The sequence below is a fragment of the Musca domestica genome, unplaced genomic scaffold (assembly GCF_030504385.1).
Source record: "Musca domestica strain aabys unplaced genomic scaffold, Musca_domestica.polishedcontigs.V.1.1 14, whole genome shotgun sequence".
In the NCBI taxonomy this organism is placed as follows: domain Eukaryota; kingdom Metazoa; phylum Arthropoda; class Insecta; order Diptera; family Muscidae; genus Musca; species Musca domestica.
Genome location: NW_026712192.1, coordinates 910222 through 932523, shown reverse-complemented (window position 1 = coordinate 932523; position 22302 = coordinate 910222). Strand labels below are relative to the sequence as shown.

The window sequence follows — 22302 nt, the reverse complement described above, 5'->3', positions numbered from 1 at the left end:
TCGTCGACAACCGACGACCTCAAGTTCCCGATTACCTTCAAATCGTCAACAAGTTCCCGATTACCGTCAAATCGTCAACAGAACGCATCACCCGAACACAATCATCGTAATTCCTGATCGTCGACAACCGACGAACACCAGTTCCCGATTACCTTCAAATCGTCAACGTAAGCGTCACCCGAACGCAACACCGTAATTCCCGATCTTCCCCACAATCAACCTCCGACGGTCATCCCCTAGTATTCGATCGCCTTCAAGTCGTCGACTAATCACACCTCACATCAACCACCCGAGTACTCATTGTGTACACCCGACATCATCGTTCTCGATTGCCCACGAGTCGTACACCCTCCTGCCTACGATACGAGTAAAACAACGAATTCCCGATCATCAACTAAGCATCAGTACCTTGAAATCACGAACATCTCCGAAGTCCATTTGCCATCCTATATTCCATATTTATCTTATCGTATTTCAACCCGAGTAGATTGTAATTTAGAATTAAAGATCAATAAAACATCCGATTTTTACTCTTATTATTTCATAAGGTTTAGTGGGTCCTTATGGGGACCCTGGATACAGCTGAGCTTACCTCAGCCGACGAGAAAACCACGTTACACTTGGGTCAACTAAATGACTTGTTCAAAATTTCATCTGGACCGGGAAATAAATGTGATGTTTTTACAAAAATGTGTGTTTTTACAAAAATACATGCACCCCACAAGAACGATATTTGGTTCCAGATATCAGATACAGCCCAGAAATGCCTCTGCCAATTCTTAAAATCGGTTCAAATTTGTATATAGCTCCCATATATCTCCCACCGATTTAGGATTAATTGTGCACCAAATGGCTAATATAAGTCCAAATGTTCTATACTTTGGTACATCCCTCCGAATTCAGTCTAGAAGCAAGTACATCAAATATGGTGAAAATCGGTTCAAATAAAGCTATAGCCCCCATATATAAGTTTCATCCGATTTGGGGTTTTGATTCTCTTAAGTGCGTAATATGCACTCCACAAGACTGATATTTGTTACTAGATATATCATAGAGCTCGGAAATACCATCGCCAAATTTTATCGAGATCGGTTCGGATTTTTATACATCTTCGATATGAATCTTGATCCGATTTTACGACTATGGTCCACCATATATGTAATATTAACCCAAATTGGATAGATTTTCTTCATATTCAACCGAATTTTTCCATTTGGTGAAATTAGGTCCGGTATATCTATTGTTGCAATAAATATTTATATGGACCAAAAACTGAAAAAATGTCGGATTTTGCAGTAGCTTTACAGGAACTTCGCATGTAGCTAGAGTTTAGGGCGGGGAAGAAGCCTACCAATTTGGGTGGTCATCGGATAATATTTAGCGGGTAAAATAGACCATATATTTTGTGTTGAAAAAATTCAAAATTTTTCATTAAACCGCGAATATTTTAAATCCCGGCAAAATCACAAAGCCATGACAAGGTTACTTCTGATCTTTACATTGATATTAACATCCAACAAAACGGATATATAGCAAAATATGTGCGATATATATGTCTATCAAAGAAGATATGCTTGAAAGATCTCTTATACGTCGAGAACGGCTGAACTGATTTCGACAGTTCTCATTAATTCAGAATGGCCTCTTGGCAGGAAAGAAACAACTTTTAAAAAATCGCATAAAAATATCTCTCTAAAGATGAAAATATTGATTTTGTAAAATTTTCTCATATTTTGTCATATTTTTGGCATATTTTCATTTTGAATTAAACATTTGACAATATTTCTACAGCTAACAAAACTAAGTAGTTAGGATATCAGGATATCATATATAGATCACATTTATGGCCCGATCCTTACGAAATTTTGCATGGGGATAAGATGAGGGTCAGAATAGAAGCCTAATCTTTTTGGAGATGATCTCCATATATTTAGGGGTTGAAATGGACAAAAAACTGCAAAATTGTCAGCAGGTCGTAATTATCGCCCGATCCTCACGCACATTTGAATGGGGGTTACCGGACATTAAAAAGCCAAGCAGTTTTGGATGGCCATCCAAAAATATTCAATGTGTAAAGGAGTTTGACAACTTTTGTAGACAAAATACGAAAATGTCCATTCCAGTGACTTTTTGGAGAATTCACAAATACAGGAAAGACGCACTTCTGACTATTTCGTTGAAGAATATTGTCAAATGTCTCTATCTCATATAGATGCGTTTCAGTCAAAAAGCAATAATAAATGTTAATCTTTTGCCACTTCTGAGAGATTATAGGTCTTCGGGAAATATTGGTTTCAGATCTAGGAAGGCCATTTAAGTGCAACATCTACCAATAAATTGGAAATGAGCAAATTAGTTTAAGTTGCTATTATTTGAAACCTGATGGTTTTCTTTTATTATTTGTCACAATATCTTGTGGAATTCTTTCGATTTTCTCGCCTATATAAACTGTATCGTTTATTATAGTGTTGTAGGGTATTCAACGGTCGGTCCCGCTCGACTGTAGCCTTTGCTTACTTGTTTTTAAAATGATCTTTATTTTTAATATAATCTTACAGTAATGTTACTTGGTACTAGAGGTACAAACGCCTCCGTCAAATTTGTTGAAAATCGATTCTGAGTTGGATATAGTTCCCAAATTGTGACTACTCTAAAGCCATGGTTCATAGTTGGTATGACCTACTTCACATAAATTCCCAATATATATATATTTTTTTTTTTGTTACGGGAGCTCTACTAAATACGCATAGTGGTGTAGGGTATTATATAGTCGGCCCGACCGACTTTTGACCTTTCCCTACTGTTTTTTTTTTTCTTTTTTTTTTTAATTTTCAATCGGAACGGAAAAAAGTCATCTATGTACCCAGAAGTTCTAAAAATGAGGAAATCTATTCCAATTCCAAAACTACGTTGGTTTTCGTTTCCCATTCCAAACGGTCTTTAATCCCAATTCCCCCTCCAACCCACCATTTCAAGTAAATAAAACACAGTTGTATTTTTTTTTAATTTTATCTGTAAAAAATATTTTATTTCTTTTTTTTTAAAAAAAGTTACGTACTTCTTATGTTCTCTTTTTTTACGGTTGTATCTGGTGGATGTTCAAGCATCTCTTTTTATCTTCTTGTTTTCTGGAAAATGGATGAATGCATTGAAAAAAAAAAAACGTTATAAAAAGTATGGATAAATGTTAAAAAAAAATTATAAAATAAAATATTAAAATAAAACTAATAACTAACAACTACAATTAGACTTAACCTATTAAAATATATGTAAATATATGTATTATTAAAAAGTAAAATGTGTGGAAAACATTGTTCGACAATGTTTGCCTTAAAGTTAAGGGTTTGGGGGGGGAGGATTTTGAAAAGGAAGCTCTTTCTTAGTAGGTGGTAAAGCATAATAATAGTAGATAATATTGTTTAGCAAAGTTTCATTAAAGGCTGTTAGTGAGACACAAACAAACAAAACAAAAGCGTATAAAGCATGCATGGCAGGCTTCGAAAGCTTTCCCATTTTCCTTGATGAAAAGGGGGGGGGGGGGGGGGAATGGAAAATTCCAGTGTTTTTTGGATAACGTTTAACAGAAAAAATATCACATGAAGAGAAAGTTTTCAAGTTTAACGTAACGACAAAACGACAAAAAAAAAAATAATAGTTGTAATACTTACCTTTACATTTTTACATATGTACATTTCTATTTACATATGTATGTAGTTGTGTGTGTGTGCGTCTTATGTTAATAACACGCAATGTAAAATTATGATACTAGCATCATATGAGATTCTTTTCAAAATTCTTAAATTTAAATTAAAATTCGACTTAACCTAAAAACTACGGATCTAAAACTTAGAATTAGTTAAGAAATGCTTTCGTTTACATTGTAAGGGCAGGAAAATTAACCGAAATTCCAAAGTTTAGATAAGCTTTCTTATGGGTTTTACATTTCCAAAGCTTTGAAGCTTTCTCAGCGCCTGGTCGAAAATTATCTGCGATTGTTCAACATCTTCAAATAGTATTCACAGTTTGTACAGTACTGTTGAGGAGCTATGACATGACGTTTGCGACACAAATTGCACTCGGAAGCTTTGGCCGAAGCTTTGACAATGGCATTGTTGTAGACTCGGGTGGGTATGGCAGTTACATTTACATTGCTGTTATCAGTGGTGGTCATTTGCTGTTGGGCGCCAGGTGGTAAGGGCAGGCCATCTTGTTGTAGAAGTTGTTGTTGTTGCTGCATGGGCATGGGCTTGGGTGGCAGGTTGCTGTTCTCACTGGAATCTCCCTTGGTGCCAGGCTCAAAACTCACCTTCTTCGTCTTGACCGGTTGCGCATTTTGGGCGACAATCTGTGAATTAGAAGGCAGGGGCATATAGGAATGGGCATTGGGATGTAGGGCAGGGTTGGCAGGACGATTGAACTGTGGAGATTCACTGTGATGATTGGGATAGCCATGGGGCATGGGAACTCTTTGATAGGGGGAGGGAATGTGTTGGGGTTGCTGCTGCTGTTGCTGTTGTTGTTGAGGTTGTTCTAATCCTGCAATTCCAGGATAATAGTTGGGTGCAACAGGTTGTGTGGCCACCCGGGGAGGCATAGTGTAATTTTGTTGTTGTTGTTGAATGGCCGAATTTTGTTGTTGCTGTTGTGCTTGGTGCTGTTGTTGTTGTTGTTGTGTATGCGTTGCCAACATCTGCATATGTTGCGACGCGGCAACATTTGCGATGCCGCTCATACTGGTGCGTGGTTGCATTGGGTTCTGGGTGGCGGGCATTTCATTGTGGACATGGGACATACTATTGCTTGCAGCCAGTTGTTGTTGCTGTTGTTGCTGCTGCTGCAGGCGATAAATATCCTGAATGGGGGTATACACTTGGCCTGGGGGTAGCTGGGCGGGTTTCTGCATGTGCTGTTGTTGTTGTTGCTGTTGCATTTGCAATTGTTGTAAATGTTGTTGTTGCTGCATTTGTTGTTGTTGCTGTTGTATTTGTTGCTGCTGTAAACGCATAGCCTCCAATTGGGGTCTTTGCAGCTGGACATAGCGCTGCATATCTTGGGCTGCTGTCAGGGCGGCTCTTCGTTCGGCGCCCAACATGGGAGATGGCTGGGCCATTTGCTGTTGTTGCTGCTGCTGGGCCAAAGAATGCACTTGTTGTTGCTGCTGCTGCTGTTGTACTCCACCCCTTGTGGGAGCCTCTGTTTGGAGCCTCATGATATTCTGTTGCTGCTGCTGTATCATCTGTGCGGTCACCTTATCATTGGGACTTTGGGCCGTTCTCAGCACACGCTCCAAAATGGGATTGGGTATGAAGTCATCATCCTCCTCATTGTCGGCTGTGGCCACAAGGATAACCTGGTCACAGAAGGATACACTTTTCTTCTTCACCCGCTTGGGTGGGGCATTATTGAGGCCTGGTTGATTGGCCGTGGCATTGAGGGTCTGTTGAACCATATTGTTGAGCAGCTCCACCTCACGAATCTCCTCGGCAATTTGGGTTTGGGAAATATCATATTTCGGTTTGGGTAATATGGAGGAGATTTGTTGTTGCTGTTGTTGCAGCAATTGTTGTTGCCTTTGCTGCAAAGCCTGGGGAGGCAATGGTGGCCTTTGTGGCAAACAATCTACCTCATCGCTCTCGGGCTTTTGTGGCACGCCATTGAGAGTGGCCCTCATGGGTTGCGACTTGACATTCAAGAGTTCCTGGGAACCAAATGCCCTCATGGGACTTGGCGACTGTTGTTGTTGTTGTTGCTGCTGTTCATAACGCTGGGCAATGGATTGTACATTTGTCAGATCCTGTTGTCGTTGCAACTGCTTCGATTGCAACTCCCGCAGCCAGGAATTCTCCGCATTGTTGCCAAAGGTCGGGGTGTTGCCATGTTCCTTACGCATTTTCATCAAATGCTGCCTCTGCTGAAGCTGGGCCAAAATACTGGTGGTGCCTTCCATTGTTTCAAGATTTCTCTGCTGTTGTTTGTTGGCTGCCTCCAATGCCTGAATTTGATTGATCTGTTGATTTAGGGGTTCCAAATCAATCTCGGGTGGTGGTGGCGGGAAATCTTCACTGGCTTGCCGCGAATGGCTAACACTGTGCGGTGGACTGGGGTAGGGAGGTAATTCCAATGGCGGTGGTGGTGGCGGGAAATCTTGTGAATCTTGTCTTCCATGGGCAGCGATTGGCATTCCACCATCAACCTCGTCGGCTGACATCTGCTCGCTGGCCTTGTAGGATTGCTGATACAAATGTTCCTTGGCCAGGGGACTTTGTTCGTTGTGAACTTGGGCGCAGGTGGTGATTATGGTCTGGCAGGAATCCTCACTTATCGAGGTGTTCGAACTCATCACGGACAGGTTGGATAAGGTGGCCTCGTGGTGGAAATGTTGCATGAGAGCGGCATCCTGTTGCTGTTGTAATGCCAATTGTTGTTGCAGTTGCTGTTGTGTCAATGTGGACGACGTTCGCATTGGTGGTGGTGGCGGTTGCACCTTGGCCACCACGGTCAGTTGTCTGCCACTGCCATGGAAACTCTTACGCATCAGTTTGCTACGCTCCAAATTGGGATTGGCAGTGTTGCCATTGGCTGCACCATTTGCCTCACGGAAATCAAAATGACCCTCCGAAATGTAACCACTCATGGAGTTGGCATGTTGCAGACCGACAACCGAATCATCAACGGAGGCGGTAAGGGGCGGAGGATTGGCGGCGGTTTGTTGATTGTTGGCCACTTCATCACCGGCCTCGGTCAGGTCAGGCATGGAACGATTTTTACGTCTGATCAAACCTCCCATCAGTAACTTACGCCGGATTTTATGTTGTTTCTTGCCATTTTTATCCTTCTCCTTCTTTTCATCTTTATCCTCTTTGTGTTTCTTCAAGGTGTCCTTGGCATTTACCAGCAGCGTTTCGGTCAAAGAGAATTCCCTACTGATTTTATTGCGATCCTCACTGCGGCTACGTTTATCCTTCTCCTGTTTGCTGCGTCCGAAGAGCGAACGACTTTCTCTTTCCGGTTTGGCAGCCACGGGAGAGGGGTCATACTCAATATTATCTGTGTCATTGGAAGCCAAGGAGGCCGTGACCAAAGCTTTCAAGGGACTCTTCTTTTTCGGTAGGGTGGCATAGATTTCAATGGATTTGTTGTTGCTGCTGTTATGGTTACTGCCACCAGCATTCGCCGAGGTGGGAGAATTTGTGACAGCCGTCGTACTACCATCCAATGTTTTATCTTTGCTATTCTGTCGAACATGTTTGATGACACTGCTCGTCGAACCCTCACGCATATGTTTCATCTCAGGCATGGCATCCATTTCGGCTCCCTTTTCCAACAGAATTCGGCGATGCAAGGATCGGGCTCTCATGACACAGGTGTTGTGTTTCATGCGTGCAAAAGTCATGGTGTGTGGATTACTGTAGGGTGCATCCATAGCGGCGCGAGCCCTACCGGCAGCAGCATTGCACAAAACCAAAGCCGTCTCCAAATCATGAGATTCCTCCAGCAAACGAGATTTTTCCAAAAGCTGATCGGCTTCGTGGCACAATTTTTCACAATCACCCGTCAGCACCACGGATGGTGAGGATTCGGGGATTTTGGCCAGCTGGGGATTCAACGGGTGTTTTGGTGGATATGAATCTGTTGAACTCAAAGAAAATGAATCATAGCCCGGATCATAGGGCAGACCATTACGTGTAGGACTCTGAGGCACTGCGGCGGCCGAACGTTTACCCACCATATACAAATAGGGATTATCCAAGGTTGTGGATGATGCAGAACTGGCTGAATTACGATCCCCAGACCAGTTGCCCGAATCACGTCGACGTGGTTGATTCAAATGTTCCGGTATGGTCAAACCATCACTGGGTGGTGATGAACTGTTCGTTGACGAAGTGGTGGATGATGCCGACGAACCTCCACCTGAAACATGGCCCGATTCAGCACTATGTGATCGCTGTAGCTGCAAATGCTGCTGATGTTTACGTGCCAATTGTGAATTCAATACGGCCTCCAAGGATTTACGCTGTTGATAGTTGTTCAGCGCATTGATATCCTTTTCGTCCTGGGGAAAGATTTTATCCTGGATAATACTCAGATTTTGATATTGGGCACTGAGTACATGTTCAACTGTCTTGCGACTTATATAGGCATCTGTCTCATCGGAGTTAAGGTGGGCCGAAGGATCTGAGGGATGCTGTCCCGGCTGTTGTTGTTGATGCTGTTGCTGCTGCTGTCCTGGTGGGAATATATTTTTCTGTATAACACTTAGATTCTGATAGTCATTGGGCATGCGCAATGGGGTGGGTGTAATGGCACGTCTGGTATTGCCCATCTGAGGTTTCTCGGGGCTTGGAGTAATGGCTCGTCGTACAGCTGGCGATTGAGAATTGTTGGCCAATTCATGCATGTATTGGGCTGATGTCATCTGGCCATTGGCCATGGGGGTATTATTGCTTTGTGGCACCGTTTGTGGTTGGGGCACAGCGTAGAGTAGCAACAAAGGTTGATAGCGACCACGGCTGCATTTGTCTACCACACCTTCCCAGTGGGGGCCAACCTGAAAGGGAAAAGAAGGGAGAAATTAGATGAAGAGACTATTCGAAGTGTAAAAAAAGAGGAATATATTTCATCACAACCAAAATCACCAAAATATATTAAATTAAAAGTGTTATACAAATATTTGAATGTTGCAGTAAACTGTTATACAAGATCTTTTTTTTGTTATAAAACTGTCTTTTAACCTTTTTTAAGTTGGAAAATTTTTGATACAGTCAAAAATGATGCATGTAAAAGTGTTATACAAACATTTGAGTCTTCTTGAAAACTGTTATACAAAAATTTTTAATTGTATAAAACTATATTTTAACCTATTTTAAGTTCGAAAATGTTTGATGCATCAAAAAATGACTCATTTAAAAGTGTTATATAAACATTTGAATGTTGTAGGAAACTGTTATACAAGATTTTTTATTTTATAAAATAGTCTTTTAACCTTTTTAAAGTTCGACAAATTTTTGATACAAAGAAAAATGACTTGTGTAACAGTGTTATACAAACATTTGAATGTTGCACAAAACTGTTATACACGATTTTTTTATTTTTTAATACTGTCTTTTAACCTTTTTTAAGTTGGAAAATTTTATTTTTTGTAAAAAATGACTCATGTAAAAGTGTCATACAAAAATTTTGAAGTGTTGGAAAACTGTTATACAGCATAGCTTATGAGCGGTAAAGTACTATATGATATTTTTTTTTATAAATAGGACTTCTTAAGCAAGGAAACTCTCTCTTGAGTCGTATAACACATATGCTACAACGACAAGTGTTATACAAAATAGCTTTTTTATTGAGAACTGTTATACAAGGCATTGTGTGGTCAGAAAAAAATGTATGTTAACTTTAAGTTTATTCGAAAATGTTTTATACAATGAAATTTGGTTTATGCAAAAGTGTTATACGAAGAATGCAATGCAGGAAAACTGTTATACAGCAATTGTTTTAACAGGCAAAATTTAAATAACTTTTTTTCTAGACATTTCTGAAAGGCAACAAACTCGTGAGTCGTATAACACATATTGTGAAGACACAAGTGTTATACAAAACATTTTTTTTGTACTGAGAACTGTTATACAAAACATTATTTTGACCGAAAAAACGCAAGCTAACATGTTTTAAGTTCGACATTCTTCTTATCAATAAAATGTGGCTCAAGTTTAAGTGTTATACAAAAAATTAAAATCAGGAAAACTGTTATACAGCAGTAATTTTTAAAACGAAAGACATATATGTATGTCTCGTTTTTTAGGCTTTAATGAAAGGAAACATATTCGTGAGTTGTATAACACACATGATAAGGGGACAAGTGTTATAAACATAGTTGAAAACTGTTATACAAAATATAATATGGGCAGAATAAATGTAAGTTATCTTGTTTTATGTTCGAAATTTTGCCATAAAAAGAAAAACGGTTCATGTTAAAGTGTTATACACAAAAATGTAATGCAGGAAAACTGTTATACAGGAATGTTTTTAAAAGAAAAAATATTGTATAACAACTTTTCTATGCGAAGCATAGTATCTTGTATTATAAGGTGAAAAAGTAATCATGTGAAAGTGTTATACAAAATCATAGGAGATTATTATTATTATTTAAGTATCCTACATTACTATATATAAAAAATCTTTGTATGAAACAAGACATTTATGTGAGGGAAAATATTATTTAATGTACTTTCAGTTGGCTAAACTGTTATACAGATAAATTGGTAGATTTCTTTTGTGTGACTAATATTTTTTTTTTTAAATTTCTTAATTTTTTGGAATTTTGAATATCAAAAAATATTAGGGAAACTTACCTCTTTAACATTGGCATCATCGAAATACACCCAAACCTTAAGTTTGGTATGGAAGAAGAATGTGGTATAATGTTTGCCATAATACGATACAATGCCAACCAATTCATGTTGAACACCCTGGGCCCATCTTTGTTCGGTGACCTGATGGAAAACATCAGATAAACGTAGACTTGTACCGATGGCCTTCAACACCGAATGGACCTGATCGGCAGCTGGCCTCTCAGAGTCCCAAACAATGCCAATGGACACAACATCGGGACGATTCAAGAGGGCACGACAAATGCCAATTTTGGCACCACAGGAACTCTGTTAAAGAAAAATTGAAAAATTAGGAAAAAGATTTAAGGAATTATTTTGAGTGTTGTACTGACCGGACAATCACGAATATCACCCATATTGCCGGCCGCCCTCAGCAGCTGGCCAAAAGTCAATTGCTGATGATTCTGCAAAGCCAGGGAATTTTGTGAGGTCAATGCCGAGGCAGAGACATAATGGACCATCTGCCAAAAAAAAGAACGAAAGAGAAAAAAAAACATTAGTTACTAATTAATGAATGAAATCAAAAATTGTGTGTGGGCGGCATTCATTGACGGCCGGCCAATGGCCACTGAAACCGAAAATTTTTATCAAGTGTTTATGATGACCATTTTTGGTTACCCTCTCAAAAAATTCTTAATTTTTAAAAGGTAATTTAATCAGAGCGCACCACCAAAAAAGAAGGGAAAAAAACCTCGTTTACATTCACAAAATTATTTGATTTAAACGCCGGAAATTTCAAACACCCACACTTTAGACACTTGGCCGCCGCCACACACATAGCGTCTGTTGGTGACAACAAAGCACGTGTTATATTAGAATACAATTAAGTATGAAAATCAATAAACTACTGTTTAGCACAGTGGGTTGCATTATTTATGGCCATTATGTGTGTGTGTGTGTGTGTGAGAGCTCAAGAAAAGAAGCCTAAATTAATTAAAAACTGAATACAAAAAAAGACTGGTTTGCCGTTTTGTAGTAAAACCCATTCATTATGACTTATTAATCACACATAAATGGCGGGGCGAGTATTATGTAAATTTCTAAATGCAATACCTAATTTGGGACTCGAAGCCAATCAGAAAAAAAAAAAATAAATAAACGAGAATAACGTCATCAGCCAACAACATTTTGAATGATAGTTGCAATAATTACCTCACCCTCTATGGCTAAAGATTGAAGCCTTCAATAGTTTTACTTTCAATCGATAACGTACAAGCGGAACAACATGTAGGTATGTTATGTGGTTGTTGTTGCTGCTTTTTTTGAGCAATCGAAATCTGCACAACAGTCTCCACCTTTCATTGTTCCCTGCTACCAAACCGCTCTACACCACCCATATTTTGTTGTTTGTAATAAATCACGTTTGTTTCCTAAGTCTTTTGTTCTTTGACCACCATATTTGGCCAAATGTTTGATTGCCCATAACAGAAACAAAAAAAAAAAAACAACTGAATCACATTGATATTAATTTTTATTATGGCAATTTTGCTTTATTTTATTTGACAATTATGGTTTGTTTGCCAATATTATATCGTTTGACGAGGTGAGTGGCTTCGTTGGATTGTCGCCCCTCGATATTTTTAATGAAATGCCTATTTTTATGAACTTTCCTATTAAGGCTTTATTTGGCCAAAGAATGGTGGCATTAGTTTTCAATAATTGTTATTAAAAATAGTTTATTTTTTGTTATGGTTTTTTCATTAATGAAAGGTCTCTTGTGTTCGGGAAAGGCATTTCTAAAAGTTTATTTATTTATTATTATTATTATTATTTTTTTTTTTTTGAGAGAGCAACTCCCATTATTTTTCTTTATGAGTTGTGAGGGTTTTGAAATTTCTATTTTCGATTTCTTCAGACCTATTTCTTTTAAAATGAAAACAAAAAGAAAAGTGGGACAAAATATCGTTAGAGGGGGGTCTTGACCATTTATATTAAGGTGAATGCAAATTTCGGTTTTAAATTTGCCTACATTAACACAATGAAAATATTTTGGGGTCCAATTCGTATTATGTTTGCAAATGTTAATTGGAGTCAAAATATGTATAGTTAAATATAGCAGCTGTAGGTGTATGAGGAATTGAACACAAAAAATGAATCAAAAATTTCTAAAAAGGGGTCTAATTTTACTAAGAATTGCAAGGGCTTCAAAGAAAATACATTTTTTTAATTAAAGTATTTTTACGAATTTTTATCATTTTCAAGCAAGAATTAATTAACAAAAAGTAGATCCTACAGACAAAACAGAACAAAAAGCAGACTATATGATACCCTTCAAAAGAATTTATTTGAAGTAGATTATACCAACTATAAATGTTTGGCTTTAGAGCAGTTATAGTTTGGTTTGAGAGGGAACTTATTTTTTTTTTTTGTGGGGGGGGGGGGGGTTTGCATGTCCTATTCTGAATCGATTTTCACTAAATTTGACGGAGACATTTTAATCTTTTATGCCAAATAACATTGCTATAGAGTGCATGATATCACTTCGAGAAGACGAGTTCCACAAAATGGAAACGTGCGTACCGAAATTCACTCCATTTGGGCTGATATTAGCCATTATTTGCACAATAAACCTGAAATCGGATTAAGGATATATAATGGAGCTAAATCCAAATCTTAGCCGTTCTCCATAAAATTTGACAAAGGTATTTCCCAGCTCTATAAGATATCGGTTGTACCGAAATCGGATGAGCCGAAATCGGATGAACCGAAATCGGTTGAAGATATATATGGGAGCCATGTCCAAATCTGATCCAATCTTGATAAATTTTGGCAGAGGTGTCTCCGAGCTCTATAAGACATCTGGTACCAAATATCATTGTTGTCGAATGCATATTACGAATGTGAGGGATTTAAACATCAAATCGGATGTAACATATATATAGGAGCTATAGCTATGTATATCTGTACCGCTTTTCACCAAATTTAATGTACTTGCTTCTAGGCTGAATTCGGTCGGAAGTGCCACAATTCACTCCATTTGGGCTGATATTAGCCATTTGGTGCACAATTAACCTTAAATCGGTACCAAATATCATTTTTGTGGAGGGCATATTACGCATGAGAGGGACTTAAAACCTCAAATCGGATAAAACATATTATGGGAGCATCAGCTTTATCTGAACCGCTTTTTACAATTACATCAAGTATTTGCTTCTAGACTGAATTCGGTCGGATGTGCCAAAATTCAGATAATTTAGACTGATATTGGCCATTTGGTGTACAATTAACCCGAAATCAATTGAAGATATATATGGGAGCTATATCTTTTGAACCGATTCCCACTTATTTCAATAGGGTTCGTCCTAGGGCCAATCCAATATTGTTGGGAAAATTTCCTCTCAATCGGATAGTAAATGCGACCTGCAAATTTTTCACAAAAATACATCATATGTCCATGACTGACATGCATAAATCGACTCAGAAAGTGATTCTATGAAGATCCTTAAGAGTAGCTATGGGTCCATCTTGAACTTGAAGAAAATCGGCCATAACTCCTTAAATATTGAGTTTTCGGAGCTTTTAGCTATTATTTGTGATCAGTTATTTACGCATGAATTATCGAAAACTTTAAAATGGCCATAACTCCTTAAATATTGAGTTTTCGGCGTTTTTAGCTATTATTTGTGATCACGTTTTTGTGAATTATGTGAATTATGTTTTTTATGGTCTTTCAAAATTAAAACCAGTTCCAGGAGGAGGTACCAGAAGCAGTGGACCGATATGTCCTATTTTTGCACCAGATCTTCTGTTATGAAAAATATTAAGATGTGACAAGTTTGAAAAGAATCTGATGACCATTTCATGACGAAATGTCAAAATGTTGACCCTTTATGTGGGAGACAGACTAAAGGACGGATACTCATAAATCAGCTAAAAATGTCTTGAAACGGATTTGCTCCAAAGAGGCCGATATTTCAATAAGGCACATTTTGGCCAATCAAGTGATATATACCCTCCGTAGTTCTATGGCTGATGGCATAATTATCCTCATGTATAAATGATGACAAAGTTTTTGTCTTAAGTCTTTTGTTTGCACAGCATCTTACCAAAGCATAAACTCACCATTTGTTTCGAAAGTGTTTACCTTATCTTTAATTAAAAAATAGCAAAACAAACATTTTACCAAACTAAACACAAAGTTCGATTGCTCTTAAAAACGAAATCAATATTTGTTTAGCTTTTTTCAAGCGACTCTCACCCACGCGCATCGAGTCTGTCGATAACCACAAAAATAAATTTTGCAAAATAAACAAAAAAGCTTATGTGGTATTTGCTATTTTAATTTTTTGCCCATGTCCATGTGTTCTTGACATTACAATCGAATTACATTTCAAGTTTAGAAGTCGTTTTGACTGTAAATTTTAATTGAAACTTGTTTCTAGAGATCGACCGAAATCTTATGAGTGAGAAATTTACTATTAAAATGTTGTTGCAAGCAGTATTGCCGTTTTCAAGTTATTGCAATATTTCACTTTAAGAGTTTTGAAAAAAAAAAAACAATTAGAGTTCATGGAAACGTTATAAAGCTTAGTGGTAGTTTCTTATAATAAATATTTAAAATGTTTCAGTTCAGTGTTATAAAGGGGTTTCAAAGGTTATATCCAAAGGAAGCTTCGTCAAGCAAGGCAGCTCTTAGGACTACTACTCTATTCCAAAGACAAGAAAACTATGAACGTTGGACAAAATGCTTATGACGGTTTAATTTTACTTTTAGGCAATACATTGCCGACTTCATTAGAACCATTGCAGAAATAAGTTATTATGAAATCGCCAAAAAAAAGAAATGGCGGAGATGATAGATATGAACTCATAAATCCATTTCAGAGCTTTTCCTTGTACATTGAATCGAAAAAGATTTAAAAACGTTAGGTCTCTTAGGGTACACCATTATGCCAATGTCTTTATGTGGCGGCATAACATATTTTTCTACTACCAACGCCATCTAAAGAATCAATGCAACAAACAAATGCCCCATCTTTTTATGTTATATGTCTCTGTCTATTCTCTAATAAGCCCACAACGGCAACCCTTTTTGAGAAAAAACTGAAAAAAACATTAAGTTCTGCCGTGCCGAACTTTTAATACCTTCCACCTTAGGGTAAAGGAAACAAACCAGGAACCCATTACGACCCACATATACCAATTTTTAGACATATTCGTGGGAAAGTTTGGCAAAAATCATCAAAATATCGAATGTCGGGAGGTATCGCTATATGGGACTATACAAAAATGTGAATCTATACATACAATGTTTCGCCAACGGAGCTAGAACCCATTAGGACACACAAATACCAATTTTTAGACAAATCCTCGAAGAAATGTGGCAAAAATCATCAAAATACCGAATATCTAGAGGTACCATTATATGGGAGCTATACCAAAACGTGGACCTCTACATGCTATCTTTCGCCATCGGAGCTAGGACCCATTATGACCTACAAATACCAATTTCCAGACAAATCCGTGAAAAAATGTGCCAAAAATCGTCAAAATATCGAATATCGGGAGGTACCGTTATATGGAGACTATACCAAAACGTGGACCGATATATCTATACTTTATGAAGTCTACGACGAATATTTAGTGATGTTACAAAGGGAATGACAAAGTTAATATACCCTCCTTTCCAAGGTGGAGGGTATAGAAATATGTTGGCTACATTTCTAAATGCTGAGAACTTTTCTGCATTGCGCCTTATGGCCAGACAACAATGCTTAGAATGACATTTGCAATAAGAACCTGTTGTTGTAGTTGTTGTTTTCATACACACAACATGTGTTATTGAGTTTCAGTTAGAGTTGGAACAAAATTATTGCTCATAATTGCCAAGTAGTAGCAGAAAAAAAAAACACCAAACAGCCTCGGGCAACTGGAATCGAATGGAAATTAGCAACATGTGTTTTTTTGACATAATACCACTTCAGCACAGCACAGAGCAGAAAAGGAACACAGGAGAGAGGGGGAGAACGAAAAAAAGTCTTTAACAAGAATGTCAATTAATTTAACTAACTGCAAAACGATTAAACAAGAAAATTTATTATAATTTGAAATATATGATTGTTGGTGGCATGTCAAACCAAGGAGAGAGAGAGAGAGAGGGAGAGTACCAATGTCATGAAGCCTCCGTTGTTTTGTTTTTCTTCTTTAACTTGTTTAACATTTGCATTGAAGGTGTTAAACATGGTCAGTTCAAGCTGTCATCATGGTTGTGGGCCAAATACAAGAAATACGAAACTGCTAATGCAGCGTTTGGAGTAGGAGTGATTTATGACTTTTTAAATGGATAAAATGGCCTTTTTGGTAGAGCATGGTTTTGTTACTTCTCACGTTTTCCCCCTCCCAAAAAACAAAGTTATGTTAGTGTAATTAGTGGTACATAACTTTGGCTTGTAATGGAAAATTAACAAGGCTATAAGCATTTACTAAAATTTTTAATTTATTACCATTTTTTGCAAATTAATTTTAAAATTTATTAGCCAGAGAGAAAAAAAAACTTTCTTTGAATGGAGTGTTTTTTTTTTCAACAATAATCCATAATAAACCTTTATGTTAATTTGTCTGAGTTTTGTTTTCATTTTGGTATATTGAAAGGTATTTTAGATGGAAATTTAAAATATTTATGTGCATACTTTCACTTGTCCATTTCTTTTGGACATTCGATTAGATATTCAAAACAACTTCATAAAACACAAAAACAAAAGCCAAACTAATTTGTGGACATTCTTAGCCATGCACACATATGAATACCTCACTGTCTTTCTCTCTCTCTTCCTCTCTCTTACCTTGTCTCTTGTGGGTAAAGCTAATTTCAATTTAAGATTAATGACTTAGCGATAAGCTGATGGAAAGCTAATGAAAGCCTACATATTTTGTTGTTGTATGTTGTTTTTTTATTTTTTAATTTATGTGTTACAGTTTGAAAACTTTAATTATGATTATGTTGTCTCTTTTGGTTTTTTTAATGGTCAACTTGATGATCCCTGCACAAATATTAAGTCATAGGAATTTGTCCAAATCCGTAGAGTAGAAAAACATGATAATTTTGTTCATGTTATAGCTCAGGGGCAGTTATGATCGTGACATATTACATGGTTTAGGAGGGGGGAAATTATTTAAAGAAATATTTTAATAGCTTTTCATAAAGTGTGAATCATAGAAATTGTTGTGATACAAAAATAAAAAAAAAAAACAAATAAAAAAATACTTGAACACAAATGTTGTTGTGATGAAAAAAATAAATAAAATAAAATAAAAAAATACTTGAAATAAATGGGGGAAAACGAGTTAAATAGAGGCAACGAATTTCGTCAAAATTTTTCAAATTTTTTATTTTTTAATTAATAACGAAAAAATTAGCAGCGCTCAAAAAATGTTCCTGCACAGCTTAACGATTACTCAAGACTCATTATACCCTCAGCAACAGAGGGGAAATTTTATGTCATACGACCACAACGTGCCTCATCGGAATAACGGTGCTAGACCCTAGTTCTCTTTGCACCAAATCCGTTTCAGGATATTTGGAGTCTATCTAAGGGTGTTGGTCCGCCTGGCTGGTTCGCTCGATAACTCTCGAAGGGAGTATACGATTTGAATCAAACATGGTACATCGTCATATTATTGTCAAACTTAGCTCATAGTCGGAGATCGGTAAAATTGGTCCACACCTTCTGGTACCACCCCCGCAAAAGTCAAAATTTTCACAGAAAATAATTTATCTTTTAGTACAAGGAAAGATCATCCAATTTTGTTGAAATTTGGCAAATAATAATATTTTTATCAGTGCTAGGTCAGGTTGGAAAATGTAGAGTATCGGCCTACTTCATTCGGTGTCTGTCCCACTAAGGGTCAACATTTTATAGAATTACCACTCTCATGAAATGTGAAGAGGTAAAAGTATTGAAAACTGTGACTCTTTGTGGGGGGCAATACCAGATATATATTATCTTTACATCAGACTTTTTACTAATAAAAAATATTGGGAGTGTGAAATTTGAAGAAAATTGGATTTTATTTCACGTTTAATGATAAATATAAATGTTCAAAATTTTTACGTGCTATGGGGGAGATGCCAAAAGGAGTGATACGATATGTCTCATACCAGGTCTTGTGTAAGAAGAAAATAAAGAACCCGATTTAGCGTACTTCAATATTCCTACCAACACAAGATCTGGTATGAATAACGAATAGAATGGAAGACTCCTTTTGGTGACTCCCCCAGAGAAGGGTTAAAATGTTGAATAACCACCACGTACGTAAAACGCAAAATAAGCATTCGATTGCTTTCAAACTCAGCACATTCCAACATTTATACTATCGCAAAATTTGGTGGGAAAATGAAATATCTTCTCCACTCCTTCTGGTACCTCCCCCACAAATTTTTGAATAATTATAACTCTTATAAAATGCGAAATAAGTATCCGATTCTTTTCAAATATCCCACATCTCCGTATTTCTTTCAACACAAGAGCTGGTGTTGAGATAAAATTAATTGGCCCATACCTTCCGGTACCTCCCCCACAAAAGGGCAAATTTTTGAAGAACCAAGATGCTCATAAAATGCGAAATAATTATCTGTCTATTTCGAAACTTCACACATTCCAGGATTAAAATTAAATCCAAAATAAGCTTGGTATTGTTGTCTGTAATATTGCCGTAGACACAATAGGTAAATAAACGGATTCCGTGTAATCTTAATCCGAAACATTTTAAAGCGTGAAAGAGGTAGAACTTGCCCCTCTATTTTGGTTACTTTGTGATTTAAGTTTTCAGAACGCCAACACATGTGTATTCTATTCTATTTTTAGCCCTACTTTCATAATCTGCTGGATTGCTTCCATTAATAATGGGATTTATGAGATTTAACCCTCTAAAACTCACCTGAGTAAATGGCAACTGCTCCGAATTGGCACCACATTTGCAAACGCTCTGCTCAATGACACGCATGGCAAAACGTCTGTGAGCTATGCAGGCTTGCGATTCACAGGAATCACTGTCATCTGAAGATATGTGTGAATGGACACGATGCAATAGCAATTCAAAACATTCGGCAGCATCTCCCAAACAGCCCAAGGGGAAACGGCGACCAGCCAAGGGACCAGAGGCCAAGGCACGGCGCAAGGGTTCGGGACACAAGGCCGGCTCGGAGCTGGTTTGTAATTGTTGGAAAAGTTCCTGGGAAAAGGGGGAAAATAAAAATTAATATTTTTATGAAATAAAATTAAAATAAAATATATAATTTTTATTACAAAAAATGCATTGTTTTCATATGTGTGTGTGTCGATTTTTTCAAAATACCGGGTTGGATTTGTATATATTTAGTAGTTATATTTTAATTTTATTTTTGTTAATTTTTTAACAAAAAGTCGAAAAAATTTTCTGTGTTTTTTTTTGTTAATTTTTTAATAAAATAAAAATTAGTTTTTTTTTTCATAAAATTAAATTAAAAATAATACTATCTTTTACTTTTTTATTATATTTAATTACAAAATGCATTGATTTCATAAGTGTGTGTGTCGATTCTTTGAAACTTTTGGATATTTAATAGCTATTTTTAGTTTCATTTTTGTTAATTGTTTATTTATTTATTTTTAATTTGTTATTTTTTATTGGTATTTATTTTTATTTTTTTTTTGTTTATTTAAATGTTTTTTAATTATTTTTTATTTATTTTTAATTAATTTATATATTTTTAATTTTTTTATTTATTTTTAATTTGATTTTTTTTATTGTTATTCATTCTTAATTTTTGTTTTATTTGTTTTTCATTGTTTTTTTTTTCTTATTTTTATTTTTTAAATACTTTTAATTGCTCTTTATTTATTTTTTATTTATTTGTTTTTAATTTTTAATTATTTTTATTTATATATTTATTTTTTCTTAATTTTTAATTTTTTTTCTACTCACAATTACGGCATTTATACAACGATCTCTCTCCGCAATACTCTCGGGACTTAAAATAATACCACTACTTAAACTGCTGCCAGCTGACATTTGGTGGGATTTCTGTTGACCATAACCCATGCCGGCTAGCTCCGCCGTTGATGCCACCTTGGCCAATGATGGCAGTAGCTTACGATTATTTTGTAGGGTATTCGATTGTCGCGTCAGCGTAGCCGATTTATGGCCATCTCTGGGATCCATCATAGCCTTCTTAGGGGTACTGCGTGGTAGAGTACCACCCCCACCACCGGCCGATAATACCATTTGACAATGCTGCGGATATTGCAACATTTGTGACGTCGAGTTCACAATGCTAATGGGGGCACTTGTCACCAATTGTGATGACATTGGTGATTTTAGGCCCGACGTTGCATTACTACAGCTACTACTCTTCTGCAGAGGAATTATGGATATGGGTTTACAATTCTCTTTGCTCTCATCAGGTTTGGATATGGTGGAAATGGGTGAATTATTGCCATTATGATTGTTGTTGGATGTTGTGGGTTTTGTTGGCGTATTATTGGGGGACGAGTTGGTTTTATCCCCTCCAACAATATTTGTTGGCTCTTTACGTTTATAACGAAATTTAATCATTTTGTTTAGAATTTCTATAGGCAGGTTTGTAATGTGCGTAAACAATGGTGTAGGGAAACCTATTAAGAGGTTTCGTTTATGGATTTGTGGGGTTCCTTGGTATTATATCATTTTCTTGAGGAATTTTGGTTTTAAAAATTGCTGTAAAAGAATTAAATAAATATTTGTTAAATTTTTGGACATGTTTTCCTTGGGAAAATAATCCAAAAATATTGATTTTGTTGTTGTTGCATTACGTTGATCAAAATTGATTGATTTATACAAAAGACTTAAGACACAAACGTGAAAAGAGAGGATATATCAAAAAAGGATGGGAGACATAATTTGTAGGTCTCTCGTGCTTTTTTTCTTTTCGATAGAAATAAGATTCTATCAAGTCCACTTGAAATCTTTCACAACCAAGACTGGCTACATTCTTGACTGGTGAAATTGTAAGAAAATTTGCAGCGAATTGGAAAAAAGCTAAATTCTTTCAAAAATAAAAAACGGTTCATATTAACGAAAACTAATGAAATTTTTTCATGGTATATATTGAATATACACATTTCTTTTATGCAGAGACTAGCAATAAAATTTGATCTAGAATAATTCTTCCTTTGACACATTCTCCAAAAAATCACGTCTAAAGGAAAAATCTGACTTGGATTGGAAACTTGTTAAATTACAAGTTAAAAAGGCAAAACCCAATTTTCACTTTTAGTACATATATTTCAAATATAATTTCCACAAAAGCTATTGAAACTAGATATATAGTTTATTCTTAGATTTATGGTAAAATTTTGTGTGGAATATTTCTTCTTTTGGTACCTTTTACATAAAACGAAATTTAATGCTAATTTCAGGCGTCAACTCGAAAAAACCGAAGAAAATTTTATAAAAAGACAAGCCCACAATTTTCACTTTTAGTACATAAATTTCGAATGTAATTTTTATAAAAACTATTGTAATTAGATGAATGATTTATTCTGAGATTTATAGTAAAATTTTGTACAGAATATTTCTTCTTTCGTTACCTTTTGTCTAAAATGAAATTAAGTGCTTATTTCAGGCGTCAACTCAAAAAAAGTCCGACGAAAAATTATTGTGTTGGCAAAAACATAATTTTCACTTTTAGTACATAAATTTCGAATGCAATTTTAATAAAAATTATTGTAATTAGATGAATGAATTGTTTTGAAATTTATAGTAAAATTTTGTGTAGAATATTTCTTCTTTTGGTACCCTTTGTCTAAAATGAAATTTTATTCTAATTTCAGGCGTCAACTCAAAAAAAGTCCGACGAAAAATTATTGCGTAGGCAAAAACATAATTTTCACTTTTAGTACATAAATTTCGAATGTAATTTCCACAAAAACTATTGAACGTATAAATATAGTTTAGTCTG

General features: G+C 36.2%; 1 protein-coding gene across 7 annotated transcripts in view; it reads right to left on the bottom strand.

Moving 5' to 3' along the window:
• Positions 1-2704: 2704 nt before the first annotated feature.
• Positions 2705-22302, bottom strand: part of LOC101888198 (uncharacterized) — a 303808-nt gene continuing 284210 nt past the window's right edge. For 3 of the 7 annotated variants that reach the window (XM_059119075.1, XM_020037532.2, XM_059119074.1), the window contains 3 exons: positions 10718-10846; positions 10347-10652; positions 2705-8548 (listed from right to left, as the gene is read on the bottom strand). In XM_059119075.1, the coding sequence (XP_058975058.1) occupies positions 3983-8548; positions 10347-10652; positions 10718-10846 (5001 nt within the window). In that variant the 3' untranslated portion in view covers positions 2705-3982. Of the gene's footprint in view, positions 8549-10346; positions 10653-10717; positions 10847-19262; positions 19557-20288; positions 21131-22302 lie in introns of those variants that run through there. The other 4 variants (XM_059119076.1, XM_059119078.1, XR_002194764.2 and 1 more) reach the window with 3 other exon arrangements.